Source organism: Monodelphis domestica, chromosome 7 (assembly GCF_027887165.1).
Source record: "Monodelphis domestica isolate mMonDom1 chromosome 7, mMonDom1.pri, whole genome shotgun sequence".
Classification (NCBI taxonomy): domain Eukaryota; kingdom Metazoa; phylum Chordata; class Mammalia; order Didelphimorphia; family Didelphidae; genus Monodelphis; species Monodelphis domestica.
The window spans coordinates 59,121,610-59,143,410 of NC_077233.1; the positions used below are offsets into that span (position 1 = coordinate 59,121,610).

At 49.6% G+C, this 21,801-nt stretch overlaps 2 protein-coding genes across 4 annotated transcripts in view; one reads left to right on the forward strand and one right to left on the reverse strand.

Moving 5' to 3' along the window:
• On the reverse strand, positions 1–21,119 carry TMEM43 (transmembrane protein 43). 3 transcript variants are annotated; one of them, XM_056804707.1, is made up of 14 exons: positions 20,801–21,119; positions 20,399–20,466; positions 19,559–19,912; positions 16,060–16,209; positions 14,553–14,687; positions 12,653–12,747; positions 11,123–11,172; positions 10,414–10,483; positions 9,103–9,173; positions 8,006–8,127; positions 7,696–7,770; positions 5,668–5,769; positions 3,676–3,793; positions 1–2,165 (listed from the first exon to the last, which is right to left on the reverse strand). In XM_056804707.1, exons 4-14 carry the CDS (start codon positions 16,114–16,116, stop codon positions 1,963–1,965), a joined length of 1,098 nt encoding a protein of 365 aa, XP_056660685.1. In that variant the 5' UTR covers positions 16,117–16,209; positions 19,559–19,912; positions 20,399–20,466; positions 20,801–21,119; the 3' UTR covers positions 1–1,962. The 3 variants fall into 3 exon arrangements, with proteins under 3 accessions (XP_056660685.1, XP_056660684.1, XP_007500345.1); XM_056804706.1 differs by lacking the exons at positions 19,559–19,912; positions 20,399–20,466; positions 20,801–21,119 and adding exons at positions 17,278–17,457; positions 18,272–18,424; XM_007500283.3 differs by lacking the exons at positions 19,559–19,912; positions 20,399–20,466; positions 20,801–21,119 and adding an exon at positions 18,272–18,479.
• CHCHD4 (coiled-coil-helix-coiled-coil-helix domain containing 4) overlaps positions 18,680–21,801 on the forward strand; it is a 12,137-nt gene continuing 9,015 nt past the window's right edge. Inside the window, exon 1 of the mRNA XM_001376962.4 lies at positions 18,680–18,830. Coding sequence (XP_001376999.1) covers positions 18,809–18,830 — 22 coding nt within the window. The 5' untranslated portion in view covers positions 18,680–18,808. The remainder of the gene's footprint in view (positions 18,831–21,801) is intronic.

Here is a 21,801-nt window from a genome sequence, read left to right on the forward strand (position 1 = left end):
TATGGTACTCAATGCCCCAGTTTAATTCTTTGAAGTACAAATTGCAAAGAGAACAGAGAAACAACTGTTGATGTCTTGGGTACCAAAAAATACAGCAGAAAATTTATCTTGATCAAAATACAGTCAGAATTAAATTCTTGGAAGTATTCTGAAAGGCTTCAAATTTGTATTAACATTTTACACTTGGAAGAGTAAACAAGAAACTGCCAGGAATTAAAAATGTTCAACAATCCAATCAGTACCTTCAGTATTTATAGATAGAATCTGATTACATTGTATATATTCAAACAGAAGAAAATATTTAACATTTCATAAATTTAGAATGTAAGGTACTGAGAAAATATTTGTGATTGCTTAACAACTAGCAATATTATTAAGTCCCTAAACAATGAAAGGATCATCTTTTGGGAGGAGCCTCAACTTCCTATATAGATAAACCCCCAAGATAACAAAGGGAGAATCTGAATTAATGGTATCACTGGTTTCAGAAATTCTGACTCCATTCTCAACTCCTACCAAATATTTATCTGCTACGGCAACCACTGCATATCCTAACTGAATATTAAAAAAGAAAGACTGATGCATAAAGAACCTTTAAGGTTGCAACACCCATCTTTGAATAGTATGAGTGGTTAGGAAATTTAATATTAGGTGAGCTGAATGGAAGAATGTGGGTGGATTACTGGAGAACCAGTTAAGTTGTTAGAAAATGTAACAGACAAGCAAATATAAAGTAGCTTTGTCAACTCTACAATTATTACAATGGTTAAACAAAACTTCATCATTCCAAGTCAAGGCTATCATCTGCCTCTAAGCCACAGTTAGGCTGATTGGCTTGTACACTATGAAAAACAGCTCTATTGCTAAAGGCACTTTTCCCCAGAATTATCACTGAGCTGTCAGGCACATTTGTAACCATCAAGTTCCAATACTACATGTAACAAAGTGGTTGTCTCTGGTTCCACTTCTAACTCACAGTGCCATCAGTTTTTAAGACATTTTATGAAGTGAATGTTTCCAACAGGTTTCTTAAAGCTCATCAGTGTAGTTCAAAAGGTAAGGTATCCCCTGCTAAGCACCTAACACCTACTGCCATTCCCTCCCTGTAAGAAAAATAAGTTCCATGGATGATGTTTCAAAAGAATTTGAAATGGAAAAACCAAGAGCCCCAATAACATTATCAAAGAAATGAAAGCTCACTTGAATATCATCTCTGTATAAATTACAGCAGACAGAGCAACATGTGCTTTTCCCTAACAGAAACACTGATATGTTAAACATCCTTTTTATTTTCTTTACAAGTAACTTTTGGAGTGCTTAACCCTAATGGATATAAAGTAAAAGACTAACTAAAGATTGTCAATGCAAGAACTATATATATATATATATATATATATATATATATCAGACCCAGGAGACAGTCAAAGCAGCTTCCCCCCACCCTGCTTATCTTTGAACAAAGGCTGTTCAGCAATAATACTCAGCACCTTTTACTGTGGATTTTATGGCATTTTCACCTCTAGCCCTGCAGCTGGATCAGCAGTAATAAAGGATCTAAAAGGTCTCCCCCAGGAAACTCAGAGGTAGAATCCAGATCGAACGCTGCAGTGACTCCTTCCTCCCCAAAGAACAAACTCTTCCAACAAAGGAAGCGCAAAAAAGCCAGTGGTGGCAACTCTGCCAGCAACCCAAAGTGCCAATTAGAGAAAAGGAGGATTCTCCCTAGTTTGCTCATATACCAGAGAAACAGACAGTCAAGATGTACAAGGCAGAAGAGAAGAGTATGAAGTTTCCAACTGGTCCTGTTCAATTGTTCTGCTGGGTGGAGCTGGTGACCTGCCAGGCATGAGGATGTGGTGATAGCTTCAGCTGAGTGGGATGCAATGGTTTCCAATGGTCTCCAGGACCAGATTCTCCTAAATTCTGAGGTGAAAACAGACAGTCCAGAGCCCTGTATATTCTTCACTCCTGTTTTTTTGGTGGTACCCGGGTTCGAGCAATAAGGACAGGAACTATGGCCAGCAAGCCAATGGCCAGTGCCCAGAGAGGACGGTAGAAGAGCCAGCCAGCAGAAATTGTCAGCAGTGTCAGGGATGTGGCAACACAAAAGGCAAAGGCTTTCAGCCCGATGTTGACCAGGTCTCGGAAAACTGGAAACCAGTCCACTGTGGGAGACAAAAACAAGCATCTGGTTATCAAATGTGGAGTTCAGTAAGTCGGCTTCCTGCTAGGCTCTGCACTCTGGGTGTGAGCAGTTCTATGGGCACAGAGCTACCTGGACATGTGAGTCAACCTTGGATGTGCTGTTCCTATGGCCTGTCAAGGGTGCAAGCCTGTGATGGGCACTGTAGAACACAAAGGTAAATACTACTTGACTCCTGCTCTGTTCATGAAGAGGGTAGAGCAATGCACAGCACTGATTTGAGCTGGGTAAAACAGGGTGCTGGAAAGGCTTTCACAGTTTCTATGGAGCCAGACTGAGTTGGGGATAAACACAGGGAGGACTCAAGGCTCAAGTGGAAATTCAGCTGTGCAACCATCAAACTCAATTGACAATCTACCCTTGTATCAGAGTTCCACTTACCCTAGTCAAGAGCTTTACCCACCTCAACCTAAGCACCAGTGCTTATGCTCCCCATCATCCCCATCCCTATTCAGCAAGCCCCAGGAGCTCATTAACACCCACCGAATTAAACAGAAAATACTGTTGAGCTTAGAGCCTTCCACAACTTGGCCGCTTCCTGCATTTCCAGCCTTCCAGCTTATTCACCCCATACTCTCTTCCATCCAGTGACAACGACCTCCTCACTGTTCTTGCACGAGATGTGCTCTCCCAATTGTAAGCATTTCTACTGGCTGTGCCCCCTGCCCAGAGTGCTCTCCCTCCCTACAATCCCTACCTTCTATGAGAAGCCTTTTCCAATCCCCCTGAATGCTCAGGCCTTCATTGAGTTACTTGCCAATGTGTCCAGTGAATACCTTGTTTGATTTTCGTTTCTCTGTGGTCTCCTCCACCAAATCATGAGCTACTGGAAAAGAGGGGCAGTTTTCTCCCCTTGTGTGCCCCCAGGGCTTATTAACAGAGAATCTGACACATGCCAGACGCTTACTAAATGCTGACAGACCAATTGCTCCTTCCTGAAGTATGGGCTGCTGGGAGGGGTGCACACAGTGGTAACCAAAGGTTTTGAGTTGGAAGATTTGGCAAGGACCTGGCAGATCTGACTCTGGATTAGTCCTGAGCACAGCATGGGGGTCAGCCCTAAGGACTTGATCTGCTGTAAGAAAAACTAAAGTGGCTCTGGGAATCCCTGACTGAAATGGTGCCTCACGTTTGATTCTCTCAGGGGTGGAAAAGCAGCTACATCCACTGTCTGCTGTCCCTTGTGGAGGACACAACTGTTTTGTATCACTCACAGCACCAATCACCACAACAGTCCATCAACATTTGTTCCCTTACCTGATGGTCATCTCTCAAACTGGACTGGATTCTGACAGAGGACCAACCCCTGGCACTGGGTCACAAGCCTCTTACCCTCCCCTACTCTAGTCTCCTGAGCCACTGTACCCATTTCTTTTTCTGTAAGTTGGAGTTTGGATGAGATGACCTCTAAGTTTCCTTCCAGCTTTACAACCTTTAAGCAGATCTATTGTCCTTACAGGGAACAAACCTACCCAAGGTATAGAGGATCCGAGTCATAAGGTTGATGCCCACAAACATGGCCATCCAGCCAGCACCACGAAAGCCCCAGGTTTTCATTGTGTTGCTCTGATGTTCTCTCTGGAACACCTCCTGGAAGGTAAACGTCAATTAATCTTCTGGAAAGGGAAAGCTGAGAGGGGTCATTTTATCACTTTATAAATAATAAGAAAAACTCAGATTTCTCTAGCACTTTGTTGTTTAGAAATGCTTTTCTCACAACAGCCCCATGAGGAAAGTAACACTAATGGTACAGATCAGGAAACCAAGTCATAGAGCTATTAAGTGACTTTCCCAACATCACAGCTAGTAAATGTTGGAACTGAAACTCAACTCAGGTCTTCTCTATGATCAATATTCTTTTTCCACTAGACCACAAGACACAGAGAAGAAAGGCATGAACTTGCTCACCAACTTCCAAAATACTGGGACAACAGACTATCCTGTGAAACTTGAGTGAAGCAAGCCAAACCCTAATGAAGGCTGCCATGATTGCCCCATGTGGCCATTCCCTGCCAAATGAAGTAATAAACTTGAAGCATAGCAATAGAGAGTCAAAGGTTTGGACCACCTGACTAAGAACAAAACGAAACAAGAGAGCCGAAGCGAGGCATAAACTTCAACCCCAATCACGTTAGGAAAGACAACTAGGTTTGTTTCCAGCCCATCCGTCAAGGCTGCTTTCAGCAGCAGGCCCTAATGTGCAGGGAACTATTGTAGCAATCCTAAAGTCATCTTCCCTCATCAGAGCTCCCCACCTAGCTCTGTGGGCCCCAAGGCCCAGCAGAGTTCCCAAACTCCTTGTTCCAAAGGTGTCCCAAACACTAGGAGTGAGGAAGCATAAAGCAAGTGGAGGCTGGGAAGAAAAAAACGAACCTCAACCATAACTTCTCTTAAACACCAGCCACATTTACCACAATCATTGTCACCCAGGCCCAATCCCACATTTATACCTTCCCAAAAGAAATTTTCTGAATAAACTTTCTCTTCTGAGTGTGGCACCCTTGAGGAGTTGGACCATCCAGAAGAGACACCGGGACTTCAGTCTCCCATCAGCCACAACCAACTGCCCCAAGCCTCACTTCACCACTGAGTGCTCCCCTTCTTTCTCCCAATCACCCACCCTCCAAATGTTCAGGCTGTGAATGAGCTGCTTGAGGAAGGGGCCTGGAGAGTGCAGTTCCTGTCACACTGGAAGGTGGCCTCTGGCTGCTGCCCATGTGCAGGGAAAAAGCAATTAAAATCCATTTCTCTGGAGAGAATCAGTGGGTGAGAAAACAGTAGCACAAAGTGCACTTGCACTAGGTAAGACAAAAGGGAAAGGCCTCTTCGGCCTCCGACTCTGAGTCACTCTTGAAAACCTTAAAGCCATCGCTCCCGGCAGTCTGTGCCAGTGGAAAGCATGACTCATGCTACTGCAGGCACAACGGGGGGAGGCCCACCCAGCTATGGGAGTAACAAACAGGGCGACTGGAGCAAACACTCTCCTGACTCATACGGGACTGACACCCTAAAGGTCTTCCCACCCAGAAGAAAAGAAAAGGGCTTCTCTTTCCCAAGCCTTCCTTTTCAGTTACAATCCACAGCCCTGGCAGGGGCAGAGCAGCAAGTGTGCTGCAGGGCCGAGGAGGCTCCTTCACACTTTTCAAGCTGTGACCACAGCCATCGTTTCACTGTCTCACGAGGTGCTTGCACCGCCAGCGAGGATGGGCCCTGCCCTTCAGAGATGGCTAATGGAGGTGCACAGATGAAAGTGTTTAGGCTCCACATTTTACATTTTATGATGAAATAAAGGCCCAGAGTGGAAAAACGTTCTCCATGTCCCCCAGGATTTAAGCTCAGATTCCTCAGACTCCCTCAGCTTCTTTTACTCCAGATACCCATCTGGGCCAGGTGTCAGAGCTGGGACCATCCAGGGAGCCCAGCACCCACTCCACAGCTTCTTAGCCCAAACCAGAGGCACTCACCTCTGCAGTGAAGTCTCCATGGTGCAGAAGAAGGAGGGTGTCTCCAGCCTTGGTGGTGTACGGGACCAGCTGGTCTCCACGCTGACGAGCAATCACAGTGACCTGAGGAGAAGCAGGCAGGTAGGGGAGAAGATGGGGCTCCCCTCTCCCCTCACACTCCCCAGCGCCGTGAAGGAGTCAGGAACCAGCACCGCCCATGTTCTACTACGGGCAGGCTAACAAAGTCATCTCTGACCTCCAGGGAATGATCCGTGAGAATGGATAAAGTAACTGGTTCGTGTGGGAGAGGGGGAGCTGGCCTTTGGGAGCATCAGAGACCGCAGTCAGGAGGGAGGAATGCCTGCACAAAGGCCCAGAGAAGAGAAGGCCAGTTGGATTAGGCCGGGGAGCAGGCGAAGGGGAGGAGTGGCCGATGCCGACCGAGCCGCCAGACTTTGGGGAGGGGGAAGGTGACGCCAGAGCCATGCTTTACCACGGTCACTTTGGCAGCTGGGGCAAGGATGGACTGGAGAGGCAAGGAAGCCGATCAAATGTGCCTGCAAAGTCCGGGCAATGTGCTCAAGGCCTACACAAGGGGTGGCTATACGAGGGGAGAGATGGCAAGCACGAGATGTCCTGGATGAAGAAGCCCGAGGGCACGTGTGGAACCGAGGAAGACCACGGAGGCTGTGAGCCTCGAGGAATGGGATGGGAGACGGCACCCTCAACAGAGACAGGCCTCAGGGGAACATCAGGACTTCTACATGGACACAGCAAGTGAGTCTGGACACTTGGAGAGGCCCAGGAGGATACCCAGTCCGGCGTGTCCAGCAGGAAGCTGGTTTTAGGGGGCTGGGAGCTGATGGTGTGCCCACAGGACAGGGGAGAGAGAAGAGGGCCCCATGGGACCTGGGGTACTCCCAGAGTTGGGGCAGGCAGGACGCTGTTGTGACTGAGAATCCACTCAGAGGTCAGAGAACTGAGAAAGCAGCGTGAAGGGGGGATCCCCGACTATGGGACAAGACCTGGCTGGGTCCTAGGCTGCCGCTTACCAGCGGTGGGGCCACGGGTGAGTCATTTCATTCTCAGGAGTTTCCCTTTTAGACCATGGACATAAGAAAGCGGGCACCACTGCCTCGGGGATGTGGAGGCCAAGGGCTCCGTATGCACTAAAGCATCGGGCACCGGCTCTCGAGGTGGGCGCAGGGCCCCCACAGAGCGGGGTGAATGAACCAGGCCCAGAGAAGGGATGCAACTTGTCTACTTCTCTTTCAAGACAGAGTTGTATGGCTGGCCTTTCCAGTTAGAAAAAGACTCTAGCACAGTCTAGCTGTGCACAGGCAGAAATGGGGGGGTCACAGCAGGTTCTGTTTACACGGTCCTGGATGATGTTCCTTTTTTAAACCCAAACCTGCTACCTTAGAGCTGATACCAAGTACTGATTCTAAGGCAGAAGAGCAGGAAGGGCTAGAAAATGGGGCTTGCCCAGGGTCACACAGCTAGGAAGTATCTGAAGCCAGATTTGAACCCAAGAACCCCCTCTCCAAGCCTAGTGCTCTATCCACTCTGCTACCTAACTGCCCCTATTGCACTTGTTTTTTACAAAGCATTTTCCTATCCATGAGCTTGCTGGATCCTCCCAACACTCCGGGGGAAAAAGAGCTGAAAACTTATTCCCATTTCACTTTGGAGAAAACTGAGCTTCAGAGACATTCTCTAAGCGACTCAGCCTGGAAGGGGGACCCGGCAGAGAGAGGCACAACTCACACTCGGGGCTTCAGCCTCTAAATGCGGGGAAATCTGCTAAGTTACACGAGAAGGGAAGCCAGAAAAGCCTCCCTCCCTGGGCTGGCCCTGGAGCCAGAGCCAGTAGGCAAGGCCACTCGGCGAGCCCAGAGAGGGGCACAGAGTTCAGCCCCACCTGAGGAGAGCCATCCTGGTGGAGGGATGGAGAGGAGGGTTCCCCTTGGGCTCTGCCCACCACCCAGAGGCCCTACAACGTTCTGAGCAGTTGCTTCTCTGGAACCAAAGACAAGAAAACCAAATTACCACATGAGCCGGGCCTAGGTTGGGGTCATCACCACTCAGGCCTGCGTAGGAAAAGGCAACGCGCACATCTCCAACCTAGGAATTCAGAGAGACAGAAGGCAGCCGGTGAGGAAGGAGGGCGTCTGGGCTCTGGCATGGTGTCTGGCTGGCTTCGGGACTGTGCCAGGGAAGGGGGAGGCAGAAGCACGTGCTTCACACACTTTAACCCTCTCTCCAATCTAAAGAAGTCAGAGCTTTAGAAGATTTCCTGAAGCAGCCACTGAACTTTCAGGAAGAGGAAGCCTGGGTCCTTCTTAGCTCGCGGGCTTACTTCGGGATACTTGGGGTTCTCGCTGTGATAGAAGTAGTCTCCTCGACGGATGATGTCGACATGGGGATCCTCCATGTGGGCCAGGCTCAGTGGTTTGAAGTTGTCGATTTTGTCAATAAGGCCTGAACAAAAGAAAGTGCTCTCCTGTGTCAAAGAATTCAGGAAGAAAACGGCCCCCAGAGCAGCACATCAGAGACCCCAGTCAAGCCCTTTCCTGGGGAGGGTCGGGATAGGCAACGCCAGAAGGATCAGGAAGGGAGTCTGAGATCCAGAGGCTCTGGGGCGGCTGAGCAGAGCATGCTGGGATCTTTCACCTGAAATGGCGCCGGGACAGCCTGCGGGTGGCCCAGTCTGTTCAATCCCTGCTTTTTTAAGGCGACCAGTAGAGATGGATTGGGGGGGGGGACCCAGTAGGGGAGGAAGGGACCTCCACAGGACTGTCCAGGGGAATCAAGGCAGGATTCCAGACACCCTCGTTTCCTACCAGGGAGACAGCCTGCCACGCTCGGCACAGCCGTCTGCCCTGAGGAAGCACAGGAGGGGAGGGGGCAGGAGTGTCCTTCCTGGCCAGGGGGCTTCTCCTTATCATTAGGGCCTGAGGAGGAAGGCTCAAATAGGCGTTGGTTCAATTCTCGGCAAGTGTGAGGTCTGCTGTTTTGAAATCAGTGTGTAAATGTAATAGTTTTATTTATTTTTGCAAATACTGTATCTACAAAATTACACATGCCAATTGAGCAAAATGTATATGAAACAAAATCAGAGTTTTCTTTTACGTGCAACAGAACTTGACTCTAAAATTCGGTAGCATACCCAGCAAACTCTTAAGGCATGCCCTCTGGGGAAGCTTGGCGCCTCAGAACAAGGAAGAATGTCCCTGTTGGGTACTTAGTGAAATCCAGATGTTTTTGTCTTAAAACCCAGCCTTCTGCCTTGGACTTGGTACAGACAGTAGGCAATGGGGGTTAAACGCCTTGCCGGGTCACAGGGCTGGGAAACCCAGGTGCTCCCCGGATCCAGGCTCTATCCAGCGCGACCTGGCTGCCCCTTCAAGCCAAATGTTCTTAGAAGAACCAGAGCGGCCCCACGAGGAGTCCTACCTGCTGAAAGGAAGAATCTGCCGATCTGCACAAAAGGAGCGACGGCTGTGAAGGACTCCACGGCCATTGCGCTGCAAGGGAGTCGAAAGAGTCAGCTGAGGCACGAAATCCTGTGCATTCCCACCTTCCCCCACACCATGGCCATCAGCAGGAAGCATCCGCTGGCCTCCAGGATGGGGCTACTAGAACCCACCCAACAAAAGCCCTCTCCATGCACCCCATTTCCAATTTGCTTCTGAAGTCTGCTGGGAAGAGGCTCAAGCAGAAGGCAGGCCTGAGATGGGTAACCTTATCTGGGGGCTGGAGGAGAAAACTAGAATGCTCTAGGACTGAGAAGGAACTTCGAGGCTATCTCGTCCAATCTTTTCCTTTAAAATCTTTGCCTATGATAACACAAAAATAGCCTGTATCAAATCGCTTGCTGTCTCAGGGAGGGAGAGAACTTGGAACTCAAAATGTGAGAAAACAAATGTTTAAAAATTGTTTCTAGGAGACAGTTAAGTGGCTCGGTAGATTTAGCACAAGGCCTTGAGATGAGAGGTCCTGGGTTCAAATCTGGATTCAGATACTTCCCAACTGCGTGATCTTGGGCCATTCACTTAACCCTAATTGCCTAGCCTTTACCACTCTTCTGCCTTGAAAGCAATGTTTAGTGTTGATTGTAAGATGGAAAGTAGAGGTCAAAAAAAATTATTTCTACCTGCAATTGGTAAAAGAAATAAAATCTTTGCCTCAACAGTCATGAATGAGACTGGTCAATAGCTTTCTCTTGTTTGGCTGTCAGACGCACATTTGTCTCAGAAAAGGAATTTGAGAAAGTGCTTTCTGGGTAAAAACTTTTTTATATGCTTGCTGGGTTTTACTGATTCCCTTGTTTTATAGATTAAAAAAAAAGGAGTCCTTGAAAGGACAGTGATTTGCACAGGGTCACCCAGTAAATTATGGGGAGACGAGGGATTTAAAACCAGGTCCCTTGACTTCTTATAGAAATGTCTTTCCACCCTCCCATAAGAGCATCAGAAAGGAAAATGGTATCCCACATAAGGATGTTCAAGCTCTTTTAACTAAATATTTAGCACCTTCCAAGCCCAAAAGATTTTCCTAATTTTTACTGACATCATTTTCTTAAGTTTTCCCTCCACGATTTAAGCAAGTTATTCTCTTTCTCAAGGAAAAAAAGGCAAATAAGATGGCCTGTTTACAGAAGAGTCTGCCCAGTCAGGTCTGAAGTTTAAAATAAATCAAGCCCGTGTCCTTCCTCTCAGTCCAGCATCCTACCCAGCTGGCCTCACACCTTTGCCCTCTAGTCACCTGGGATTTTTATGCCCGATCTCTCGGTCAAAGTTCCTGCTGTTCACAATTTCAGATTTCCACTCAGTATCTATTAAAGGGGGGAAAAAAAAGGTTCAAGAGCAACACGACAAGGCCCGCATTAAGATTTCCTAAATTCAGACTGTTCACAGCCCTGAGCTGCTCTGACTCTTTGGGTCAGGTGGATGCTATTCACCCCAGCTGGGCAGAGGATAAGCGAGTCGGGGATGTAAACTGGCTTGTTCAGCTTCTGGGGGGTGGGGGGGATCCCCTCTGTCAGAAATGAAGCTGGAGCCCTCATCCAAACCCCCAACCCAAAGGTGGGAAGACGAGGCTTCCCGCGGTGCTCCCCAGCGCCCCTCCAGACGGTGGGCGAGGGGCATGTCCTCCGGGGAGAGACTGTGGCCCAACAGCGACGATGATGACGACCCCGCTTCTCCCCTCATCCCCAGAACGGAGGCTCGATGAGAGGAAGAGTGATGGAGAGAGCCATCAGGGCCCCGTTTACAAGGTTACTGTTGGGCTCAATGGGGCGCTTTCGGCAGGAACACGGACTTTTGGGGCTGGTTAGAGCCGGAGAGGCTCACGTGGTGGCGGGGAAGGAAGCGCTGGCCCCAACAGCCTGGACGGGGGAGGCCCTGAGGACCCCTTCAGGCATGCTCATCCCACAAGGCCCCGAGTGCCAAGTGTCCAACCGAGTACTACTTACTATAGGAGTATCTCCTCTCCGTCTTCACTTGCCCGTCTTCCGTGTACTCCCTGCAAAGGAAGCACACGCGGCAGACACATCACTAGGCCGCGGGGCTCCGGCCGCACAGAGCCCCACCTCACGCAGCCCCAGCGGCAGGGACGGCCCGTGCCCAGGGGGGCACCGGCGGGGCCGAAGGACACAGCATCGCCGCCGAGAGCCGCCCAACGTGCCGTCCTAAACACGTTACCCACGGCAGCCCGGATGTGGGAGCAGCCCCGAGCGGGGCCTCCCCGACCTGACAGCCCCAGAGCAGCGGCCCAGAGCTCCAGCGGTTCCTCCTCCTCCTGCTACGGACAGGCTCTGCGGCCACCTGTCTGGGGAAGCCCCCGAGGAGCCCCTTCCCACAATAACGCCACGTCTAACAATGCTCCGTTTTCCCCATCCCCTGGACATCTCTCTGCCCAGCTAAGGAATCCTGGATCCGGCGAATCCATCCCTTTCCCCTCCTGGGAAGCAAGCACACAGAAGTGACTGGCCGGGCCCGGCTCCTTTAGGATAAATCCAGACCACCGAGTGAGCAAACTATACCTGTTTCAGAACACACTTCTAGGCACAGGGTCCTCACTGACTACCAAGAAGTGCCAATGCATCAAATCTTACATCTGGATGAGATACCGAGAACAAAGCCTTTTTTTTTTAAACCTTTACCCTCTGTCTTAGAAGCAACACTAAGAATTGGTTCCAAAGCAGAAGATGGGTAAGGGCCAGGTAGTTGGGATGAAGTGACTTGCTCAGGGTCACATAGCTAGGCAGTCTGAGGTCAAATTCGAACCCAGAACCCCCCCCTTCCAGTTTCCCCCAGGGCACAAAACAATTTAAATTTCCAACTAAGTACCAGTGATATTGGCTTGCTACTAATCAAAGGGCTGAGCAGTCACCTTTGTATCCTCAGCATGTAGTAAAGGGCCTCACATACTAAATACCTAATAAAAATGTTTGACTAGTGAAAAGTGACATGTTCAAAAGAAGGAAATTTTTCATTTTATGGTTCACCTTTAACCACAAATTACCCTATTTCCTTGGCCTTAAAAGCCTCAGCATATGTATTTTTTTTTTAAAGTGAGGAGCCAGAAATGTTAGGAGGAGTAAAAATAGGATGAAAATTCCTTGTGCCCAGGCAGTGCTTCTTATCTGAATAGCCCAGATGGGGTCACTGGAGAGCATTCAATGTAATTAGCGCTAAGACGTCTAGCCAAAGCCAACAGGAAACTCTCCAGCAGTATTCAGACATGTTCTGCCGCAGCGCCCTCTATTACAGGCCCTTTGCTCAATGAAGACATTAAGGAGCCCACCATGGAACGCAGAGGGACAGGGGACAGAGGAAATCTTTTGGTATTTGCACAGAAGAGGATACGAGGTCAGGTAACCCCAGCACCCGAGGTTAACAGACACACTGAAGAAAATCAAACCAAGCAGATGAGATGAGGTTTAGCGCCAAGCCCTCCTCCCCCCTCACCTCCCAGCCCAGCAGGACGAGGCTCCCCTCACCTGGACTCTTCCGACTCCACCCACTGGTACATCTCCACCTGTCGCTTCAGTTTCACGGCAGGGATGAAGACCCCATAGTTGGGATCAGACAAGAGCTTTAAGAAAATGAGAAAAAGAAAGTCAGTCCAGCCCCAAGGCTCAAGAAGAGCCACTGGCTGAAGAAGCTACTAAACCAATACAAACCAGTAAATGCAGAGGCCACTCACTCCCTGAAGGACATCCGAAAAATAGGGGTAACAACCTGGGTTGGGGGGATTTTGTTTTGAAGAAAATAATGTTCACTTCCAAAGTTATGTATTATTCTCTCGTGTCTTTTGACCAGAAACTTCAAAGTCTAGTCCTTGAGAAAGATTAGGGAAACTCTCAGCTTTTCTTTTTGCAATCTACACAAGCCAAAATAAAGTTTTATTATTATTCTATCCATAACGATGGCATGGAGGATGGACCTAAAGTGTCCTCCAACCCACTAAGACAAAACAAAATCAAAGGCAAAGAGGCAGGTGCTTTGTGGCAGAAAAGGCCCTGAATTTGCAGGAGGCCGACAACCTGCGTTCAGCTCACTTCCCTGCCCTCCTCCTCAGGAGGGAACGTAGACCCTGGCTGGCTGTGATCTCAGTGGCGTTCCTTCCCCTCTCTGGGCCTCAAGTCTCTCCTCTGAAAAGGGAAAGGGCTGGAAGCTGGAAATCTATGATCATTGAACTGGCAGTGCCAGACAACCTGGGCTGAGCCTCAGCTATGCCACTAACACAAGCTGTCTAACAATGAGTCAATCCTCTCCTCTCAGTTTCTTCATCCTCGTACCACCTATTTCATTAGCATATATAAGAATTAAATCTGATCATGTATACAGTGCTTTGGAGCTGGGTAAACAGAATTTGTACTTCATTTCCCAGCATACCTTTCCTGTCGTCCCCATTGCGTCCTTACGTTCTATTGGATAAAAGGTTGCTATAACCCTGCTTTTTTTCTTCTTCTCTCTCTGCCTCTCTGTCTCCTCCCACTTTTTGTGGTCCCGGCAGCTCCTCTTTACTCAGGCTATCACTTTCCTTTACTTCAAGTTATTAACAAATTTTATAAAAATATAGTATTTGGAGTAGTGGACATTAATTTTTAACCTTACAGAGCTGTGAATGGATATATAAATGTGAGCTATTATTATTCTATCTGGTTTTACTGCTAAATGTATTTTATTCTATTCCTTTAAAAAAAAAAAACAACCTTATTTTATACCTTAGGAGCTACTCCAAGACAAAAGGGCAAGGGCTAGGCAAACGGGGTTAAATGACTTGCCCAGGGTCACACAGCTAGGAGACTGTCTGAGGACAGATTTCAACCCAGGTCCTCCAGAACCCAGACCTGGCGCTCTATCCACTGAGTCATCTAGCTGCCCTTTTTCTATTTCTTTGAAAACTGGTCATCCAAGAAGAGATCCTGAAAAATACCTCTTCTCTCAAGGCAGTGAAGACAGAATATAATATCTGTTGTCAGACACCATTTCTACACAGGCTATTTTTGCTTGTGTTTATCTTTGTCCCAAGGGAGAATTCAATGGGGGGCAGAGGGGAGGTCTAGGAACTACCTGCAATATAAAGACAAAAGGGGTCCATAAAACTTCTAAGGTAGAAAACGGACAAGTCCTATTTGGCCTACAGGGTAATTCGGGCTCTTTAAGAACAACAGCTCACATTTAGAGAGTGCTTTAATGTTTAGAAAGCATCTTGGAAGAGACACAGGCACAAACATAAACGCACACCTACATGAAACAAGGATAAATGACAACAGAGTCATCACATATAAGCCCTTAGGCAGAGCCTACACAACATATACGTGAGGTTGGTAGAGAACAACAGAGAGAGGCGCAAGGTGCTAGAAGGGCTGGAAAGGGAGGCAAAGGCTTTACCTTGGACGTCCGAAGAGAGCCGATCAGGTGCACGAGTTTCCCGTCGTTCTCGGGGGCCACACTATGGATGGTGTTGAGGGGGACCACGAGAGAGAGCCCCTCAGCCAGGGACGTGGCCGTCCTCAGCGCCCGGCCCTAACGTCACAGCAGACGAGGGGAGGAGAGAGCCCCGGTTAGTAGGGGAGGCTCCCACAGGGCCATCCTGAGGGCTGCCGCCCTGAACAGGCTGATCACACCTATTACATTTGGCATAAACACACCAACTGAGATCTAAAGCTATTTTCCAAAGGATGGAATATTCTGATCTGTAATAGGTGTCTGCTTCATTGTTTTATAATCCCTAAAAGTCTCTAACCTCGAGGAGGGCAGGAACTGTGGCTTCTTGGAGGTCTCCGAGTTTCCCAGAAGGGTTGCAGGCAAGGGCAGGTGGTTGGGTCAATCTCGCTTGAATTTGCTTTATCAAATCTAACAGTTTCTCCTTTACACGGAGAACTGAGGCACAAAGAATGCACAACACACGCATTCAGCCAACAAACCTCTACTGACTGAAACACAGAAAGCACTTCATGCTTTTTCAACTGGAGAAACGTTTATCCTCCATAAAGTCAACATCCACTGATTAAGATCCTATTTTGTGGGCATGCTGAGCAGATAGAGAGCCAGGCCTGGAGACGGGAGGCCCCAGGTTCAAATCTGGCCCGAGACACTCTCCTCGCTGTGCCTCTGGCCAAGTTACTTCACCCCCATTTCCTAGCCCTGACCGCTCTTCCGCCTTGAAACGGCCACTTGGCACTGATTCAAAGATGGACGGAGGCAGAAGGAAGACATGAAGAACCCATCCCGCCTTCTCCTAGATTCCCCGATGCCCCTTTGTCACCCAGCCTGCCGTGTGCCACTCTTAGCCAGTTGTGGATCATCCCGATGCAGGCGTGTCACACAGACACCGTTGCCCGCCAGACCCCGAGCTCCCTCAGGGCAGGAACCACCGGCACCAGGCAGCGAACCCAGCAGCTCCGGGCCAGGCGGAGGAGCCAGAACTCTGGAGGACGAGGGCAGCCTCCAAGCAGCTCTCCAAGGGACAGGGCCGTTTCCACTCTCTCAGGAGAATGTTCCCCTCTTTCCCCTCTTGGCAGAAGGACAGCTACTTCTCTCCTTAGGGGCTCTAAGTGAGGGATGCACCAAGCCCGGGGGCAGGCATGACCCCAAAAGGGGCTCTCGATGGAGGCCTGGTTCAAAGGCAGGCACAGCCAGAGCAGAGAGAGGAGAGGAGGGCTCCCTCAAAGCCCCCCGCATAAAGGGGGCTAAGCACCATGTCTAAACAGCCTCCCCCCTCCACACTGCAGGCTGATTTCCACAGCCGGCTCCCCGGCTCTCCCCATCCCAGAAGCGGGGCACGAAGCCGTCTTGGGCATCGAGGAAGGGGAGTTTCTGGGGAAGGGTCTGGCCCCCTCGGGGCCACGAGACACTATCCGAGAGAGAAAGGGCAGGCGGAGGCTGCGCAGCTCACCTCGTTAGTGAAGATCAGGTAGAAGGAGAGTAGAAACGTCATTAAGCCAACAAACATGCCCCCCCACGTTTCGCTGAGGCGCTCCAAGAAGCCCGGCTGCTGGTCCGTGGTAATCCTGACATGCTCTTTTCTGTTACTTGTATCGGAGTACTGGAAAGGGGGGGAGACACAAAATGCAAACAGTAACTTCCAAATCCGTGCTGAAATGGGAGCACAGTTCTAAGCTGTTCCGTTTCCCCCCACTATAGTAGCCAAGCTTATACTATTGATGGAAACATTCAGGAATACACGAACTCACCACCCTCTGCAGGGCACAACCCTAACCGTAGTGATAGTAAGCAGTTTCTACACGCCCTACATTCATCTCCATATAGTCCCATTTTATAAAGGGGCACACTGAGGCTCAAAGTGGTGAAGCAACTTTCCAGAAAGAGTCCGGGCTGATTTCAGCTCCAGCCTTCTGGCCCCAAGAGAAGGGCTTTTGCACACCTTGTGGGTCAAGGGTTGTCCTAGACACAGAGTGTTAGCAGTCAAGGGCTGGAGGCAAGGAGGCTCCCTCTTGAGATCACAGCCAGGGCCTGCACCCCAGGAGAGACCAGGAGGAATGTCACCAGCTCACAAGGTACCAGCGAGCTCACGAGGGCACCGAGGAGAGGCCCCAGCCTCGATAGACACTCATTCTTGTCTCCAGGCCTCCATTGCTTCACCCATCAAATAAGAACAATGTAAACAAGCTAAGACAGCGGAGGATGTGCGGAGAAAGTCTCCCATCACCCATCTAGAGCAAGGAGCTCTGTTGGTGGGAGCAGAGGACAAGAGAAAGAAGTAGCCCAGGTCTTCCATCTCCTCTACAGTGCCAGGAGGGGCAGCATTCCCACCAGGATTTTACCCTTATCCCAGGACCCAGGACAGGCATAAACCATAGAGTTAGGGCTGGAAGGGACCAGCATCATCTAATCCAACTTTCTCCTTTTCTAAAGAATCCTTCCCTTCTGTCTGAGTATCCAAGTACTGATTCCAAGGCAGAAGAGCAATAAGGGCTGGGAAACTGGGATTATGTGATTTGCCCAGGGTCACACAGCTTGGAAGTATCTAAAGCCTGGCCTCTCTATCCACTAAACCACCGAGCTGCCTCTTCCAACCTCCTCATTTTACAGATAAGGAAACTGAGTCCCAAAGAAACTTTTCAAAGTCCTACGGAGGCTAGGTTTAGGATACCTGGGATTTCAACTCGAGTCCTCTGATCCCAAATCCAGTACTTTTCCCGTGGCTCTTGGTCTTTCATTGATACAGTCTTGACTTCCCTTAGCGACTTGCCCAGGGCTACACATTACTAAGTGTAGGAGTCTGGATTGAACTCAAGTCCCAGGCTTTATCCACAGCATCACTTAGCTGCTTCTAAGTGACAGTAAATATCAGAAGCAGAATTTGAACACAGGTCTTGCTGGCTCAAAGTCCAGTTTTCTATCTGCTAAAGGTACACAACGCTCTTCTTGTAAACACTTATTAGATTATTTCCTGAGGTTATTCTCATTTAGCAGATGGGGAAACAGGAACTGATCGTTGGGTAGTCACAAAGCTAGTCTCTAAACATCGGAGGTGCGATTCTAACTCCTAGTTTCCATCAAATGAGATCCTGGTTTCTCAGAAAACGGCCAACCACGATTTCTGAGGACCCGTGATTAGAAACGTCTCCTGGCAGATAATTGATGGACTTAGGGGCCAGGGGGAGGCTTTGGGGGGGGGGGGGGGAAGGAAGGGGGAGAGGGAAGTAATGGAGTGAAGCCAACTATTTGTTAGAGGAGAAGAGAAGGAGAAAAATAAGGCTTGTTCATTGCAAAACAAAAATTGTTTTAACTTAAAACATAAAATAATTCCTAAATTCTCCTCCATATTTAAAAGCCTCCGAAGCCCTTAGTGGCTCCCTCCCATCTCTAGGAGAAAGAGTGGCACAAGAGGGAGGGAGGGGCCGCCCCACCCAGTCCCAGCACGAAAGTTAAGATCGGTGCCCAATTTGGCATGCCCAGCCCAAGTCGCCCAAAGAGAACCCGCGATAAGGACAAAGAGGAGGGGGCACGTAGACCCGCAAGGTTGGCACGCAGGCAGCAAGATACGGCTGCTGAAACACCTCCCCATCCCACCCCACCCCATCCTGCCGCCCTCTCCCCGAGCTGCAACCGCAGAGACCCCGGGCGGCCCACACCACACTTACATTCTTGGACATGGTCAGCCTCGAACTGCAGCCTCGGTCTCCAAAGTGGGGCAAAGGAGGCAGATCTGCGATTGGCCAGAGACGCGGAGGGAGTCCCAGGAGCCGGGAGTACTCGGCTCTTTCTCCCAAGCTGCGATAGCAAGAACTCTACGAAACAAGGCTGGGCTTGCAGCTACAAAGTTACCACCCACGACATCCGAACGGATCTGCTGCGCCTGCGCGCCGCAAGGTTTCCTGGGAAACGTGGTCTTCTATGTTGGGTGCCTCCGCCTGGCTCTTCCGCCCGATTAGGCCTACGTCATTCTGGGAAATGTAGTTTCCTGGGGCTAGAGGAGCTCGGGAGGCGTAGGCCGCTGGGCGCCTGGCGGGCCGGCGGGACGGAGGAAGAGGTCCGGCTGGTGCGCCGCGGGGCAGGCCCTGTGAAGGGGGGCGGAGCCCGAAGAGAGATCACGGCGCCTGGTGGCCACCGCGAGGCCGCAGCGACGGGCTTGGGGAGAGGGTTGGAGCCGGAGCCACGGGAGCCGCCGGGCCTCAGCCATGTCCTACTGCCGGCAGGAAGGTGCGAGCGACCGGGCCTCGGGGAGGTGGGGAGGGCGCGGGGCCAGGCCGAGGGGCCGCCGTGGAGACGGGGCGGACGAGGGCCTGGAGGGGACACGCGGCCCCCCGAGGCGGCGGGGTGGGCGCAGGCGCACGGCCGATCGAACGTTGGGGCCCCGGCTGTGGGGACGCGGCGTGCGGGCTCCCCAAGCGTGCAGGGACCGGCGCCCGGCCGCGGGGAACCCGCCCCTACCCTGCCTATGAATGAGCCGGCCGGGGGAAACACGTGCGACCCCGCCGGGAGAGAACAAAGTGCTTCCTGCCTCCTGGGGCTTGTGGGGTGCCTTAAAAAGCCACCCATCGGCCTCGGGGCAGCCTTGCCTACTCAACCCAGACTCTGCCTTTAATTTCTGGGTGACCTTGGACTAGTCATTTCCCCTCCAGATTCAGTAAACGGAGAGGGTTGGACCTAATGAGTCCTAATGACCGTTCCTGGATTAAGTCCGTTTACCTAGATGCATCTTAAAAACTGGAAAGGCGTTGGGCCGCGTTTCCGAGTGCCCTTAAGGAATAACCTTCACCAGCCTAGGAACACACGGAAGATTCCCCAAGGTCATCATGGAGACCATCATTATGTAATTATAAAACCTAGAAACGCTTCTTACATCCCCGGGGTTCACTGAGGCTGCCTTTACACGTGTGTTAAGTTTTATGGGCATCTTATTCCCCACCTGTGGCTCTCTGGCTCACCTGTTAGGTCCTCACAATCCCGGGTGCTTCCAGGTGCCTGCACTCTTCCTAATCAACTCCACTGTATACTGGGGGAAAGAGGGGCAAGGAGAAATTCTCTCTTGTTTGAATCCTGTCTGCCTGCCAAAATCTACTTCCATTCCTCTTCGTCTCCCCACCTTTGTGAGCTCTCTTTTCCTCTTTACTGTAGCAGATTGTTAAGCTCTTGAATTCATTTTCTTATTCCAAATTATTCCATATGTAGTTTCATCATTGATTCATTTGCAAGGCTTGTTGACATTCAGGTTCCCACTGCTTGATACAGATTCAGTCATTCAGTTGCTTGTTGTATGGGATGAGCAGACATCCAGCCCCCTACAGATACATTCTGTTGTTAAATGAATGGACTGATACCCCAAGCCCAATTCATGTACGTGCTTGTTGAATGAATGAATGAATGGAAGTCTAGTGTCTCCCAGACTCTATCAAAGCTAATTACTTGGCCCTTGGGATTGGGAGGAAAAGAGGGTGATGAGGAATAGTAAGGGAGGTGAATACAAGTAGTACATTTCATTCTATAGTGGTAACCATTTCCCTAAAAGAAAAATGTGATAAAGGTGCCATCTAGAGAGTCACCAACAAGTTCATGGAGGGCATGATAGTATTGGGTTTGGGTTGGATGAGATGGCTTCTTGAGGTCCCTTTCAATGCTGAGATTCTTGGGATTCTAATTTCCTCAAATATTATTTCATACCAGCATTTTGCATTATTTTCCTTAGGTTTTGACATTACATGATGCTTACAAACTCAAAAAAAAAGGTAATATGAAAGCCAGACAAAGTTTTGTGGGGGAAGTAGCACCTGAATTGACCTTGAAAGAGGAGAACTTGAGAGGTCAGGCCAGCAGGATATCTAGGGGTCCATTTCAGCTGGAACATAGAATACAAGAAGTAAACAATAGGAAATTAGGCTGGAGCCAGAATAAGGCCTTAAATGCCAGACCAAGAGAGAATCTTTTGTCCTATGGGCCCACAGACAAGATGTTGAGCTGGAGCAGGTTGGGTGACTACCCACCTATGCCTTTTGCTCAGAGACTTCTATAGCCATCATAACAGCCCACAGTTGTGTGATCTGTAAGGTTTGCAGAATGTTTTGCATTTTTTCAAGTGTAGGCAGCATTCAGAGGGGCATTCTTCCCCTGGGCCCACCCCCACACATCACCAGGAGAGGAGCTCCCTGGACTGTGAAATCCCAGATTCAGACCTGATAAAGAGCATGCCTTCCTTTCCAGCTGGGTGGCAGGTGTAATCCTTCCACATGTGGTAGAACCTTTTCCCATCACTTAAAGCCTGACCTGTCTGAATTTTCCCTAGCACCTTTCTGTGTTTTGTTGTTGTTGTTTGTTTTGTTTTGTTTTTAACCAAACCCCTCTTCCTTAGACTCTGTAACTGAAGGGCATTCACAGTGAACCCCAGTTCCCCCAGTTGTAGCCTCTGATCTAGAACAGCTCTTTCCTTTCTCTCTGAATCAATCCCATCAGGACCTTCTGGATGGTGTCTGTCAATGGATCATCAAGGGAGGGACTGGACTTCAAGCTTTTGGAGGGCAACATGCTTCTGGCTTCCCTCACAATGCTACCAGTAGGTGGTAACAAGCACCCACGTTGACCTGGTGCTTTTCAGTTTATAAGCTGCTTTCCCCACATTTTCTCAGTTCAGTCCTTGGAGGTAGGATGAAACAGATTCTCAAAGCTGCCAAAGGGAAAAGAAGAGATACCCAAGACTATAAAACACAATATAGCCTAAGTAGAGAGTTACAAAGTAAGGACTTTGTGAGGTTTGCAGAAGGAAAGAGAAGGAGCTTTTGAGCAACAGGCTTCTCTTTCCCCTAGTAAGCCCCTCCCCCTCACTTGTCATTAGCTAGACTTTGGACTCCCAGTTTCTAGAAGAGGCAAGCTCCTTGAGATAGGTGGAAGAGCCATGGCCCCCTGAAAACTCCTTACTTTAGACTGAAAGCAGGTGGACCTTTGAACCTGGATACAAAAGCAAATCTTTTCCATAAGATTCCGAGAGAGGCTGTAGGATTGAGTGCCCTGAGCACTGACCTAGACACAAATCTGTCCTTCAATTCAGAGCATTTGTGCTTTTCCTGAAAGTCTTGAAGCCTCCTTCATGGGGGATCCCTGGATCTGCTCTTTCTTTGGTCCTGACAAGAATAGTAATTCTCATTAGTATGCTGGTTCCTACAGATCCTTGACAGCCCCA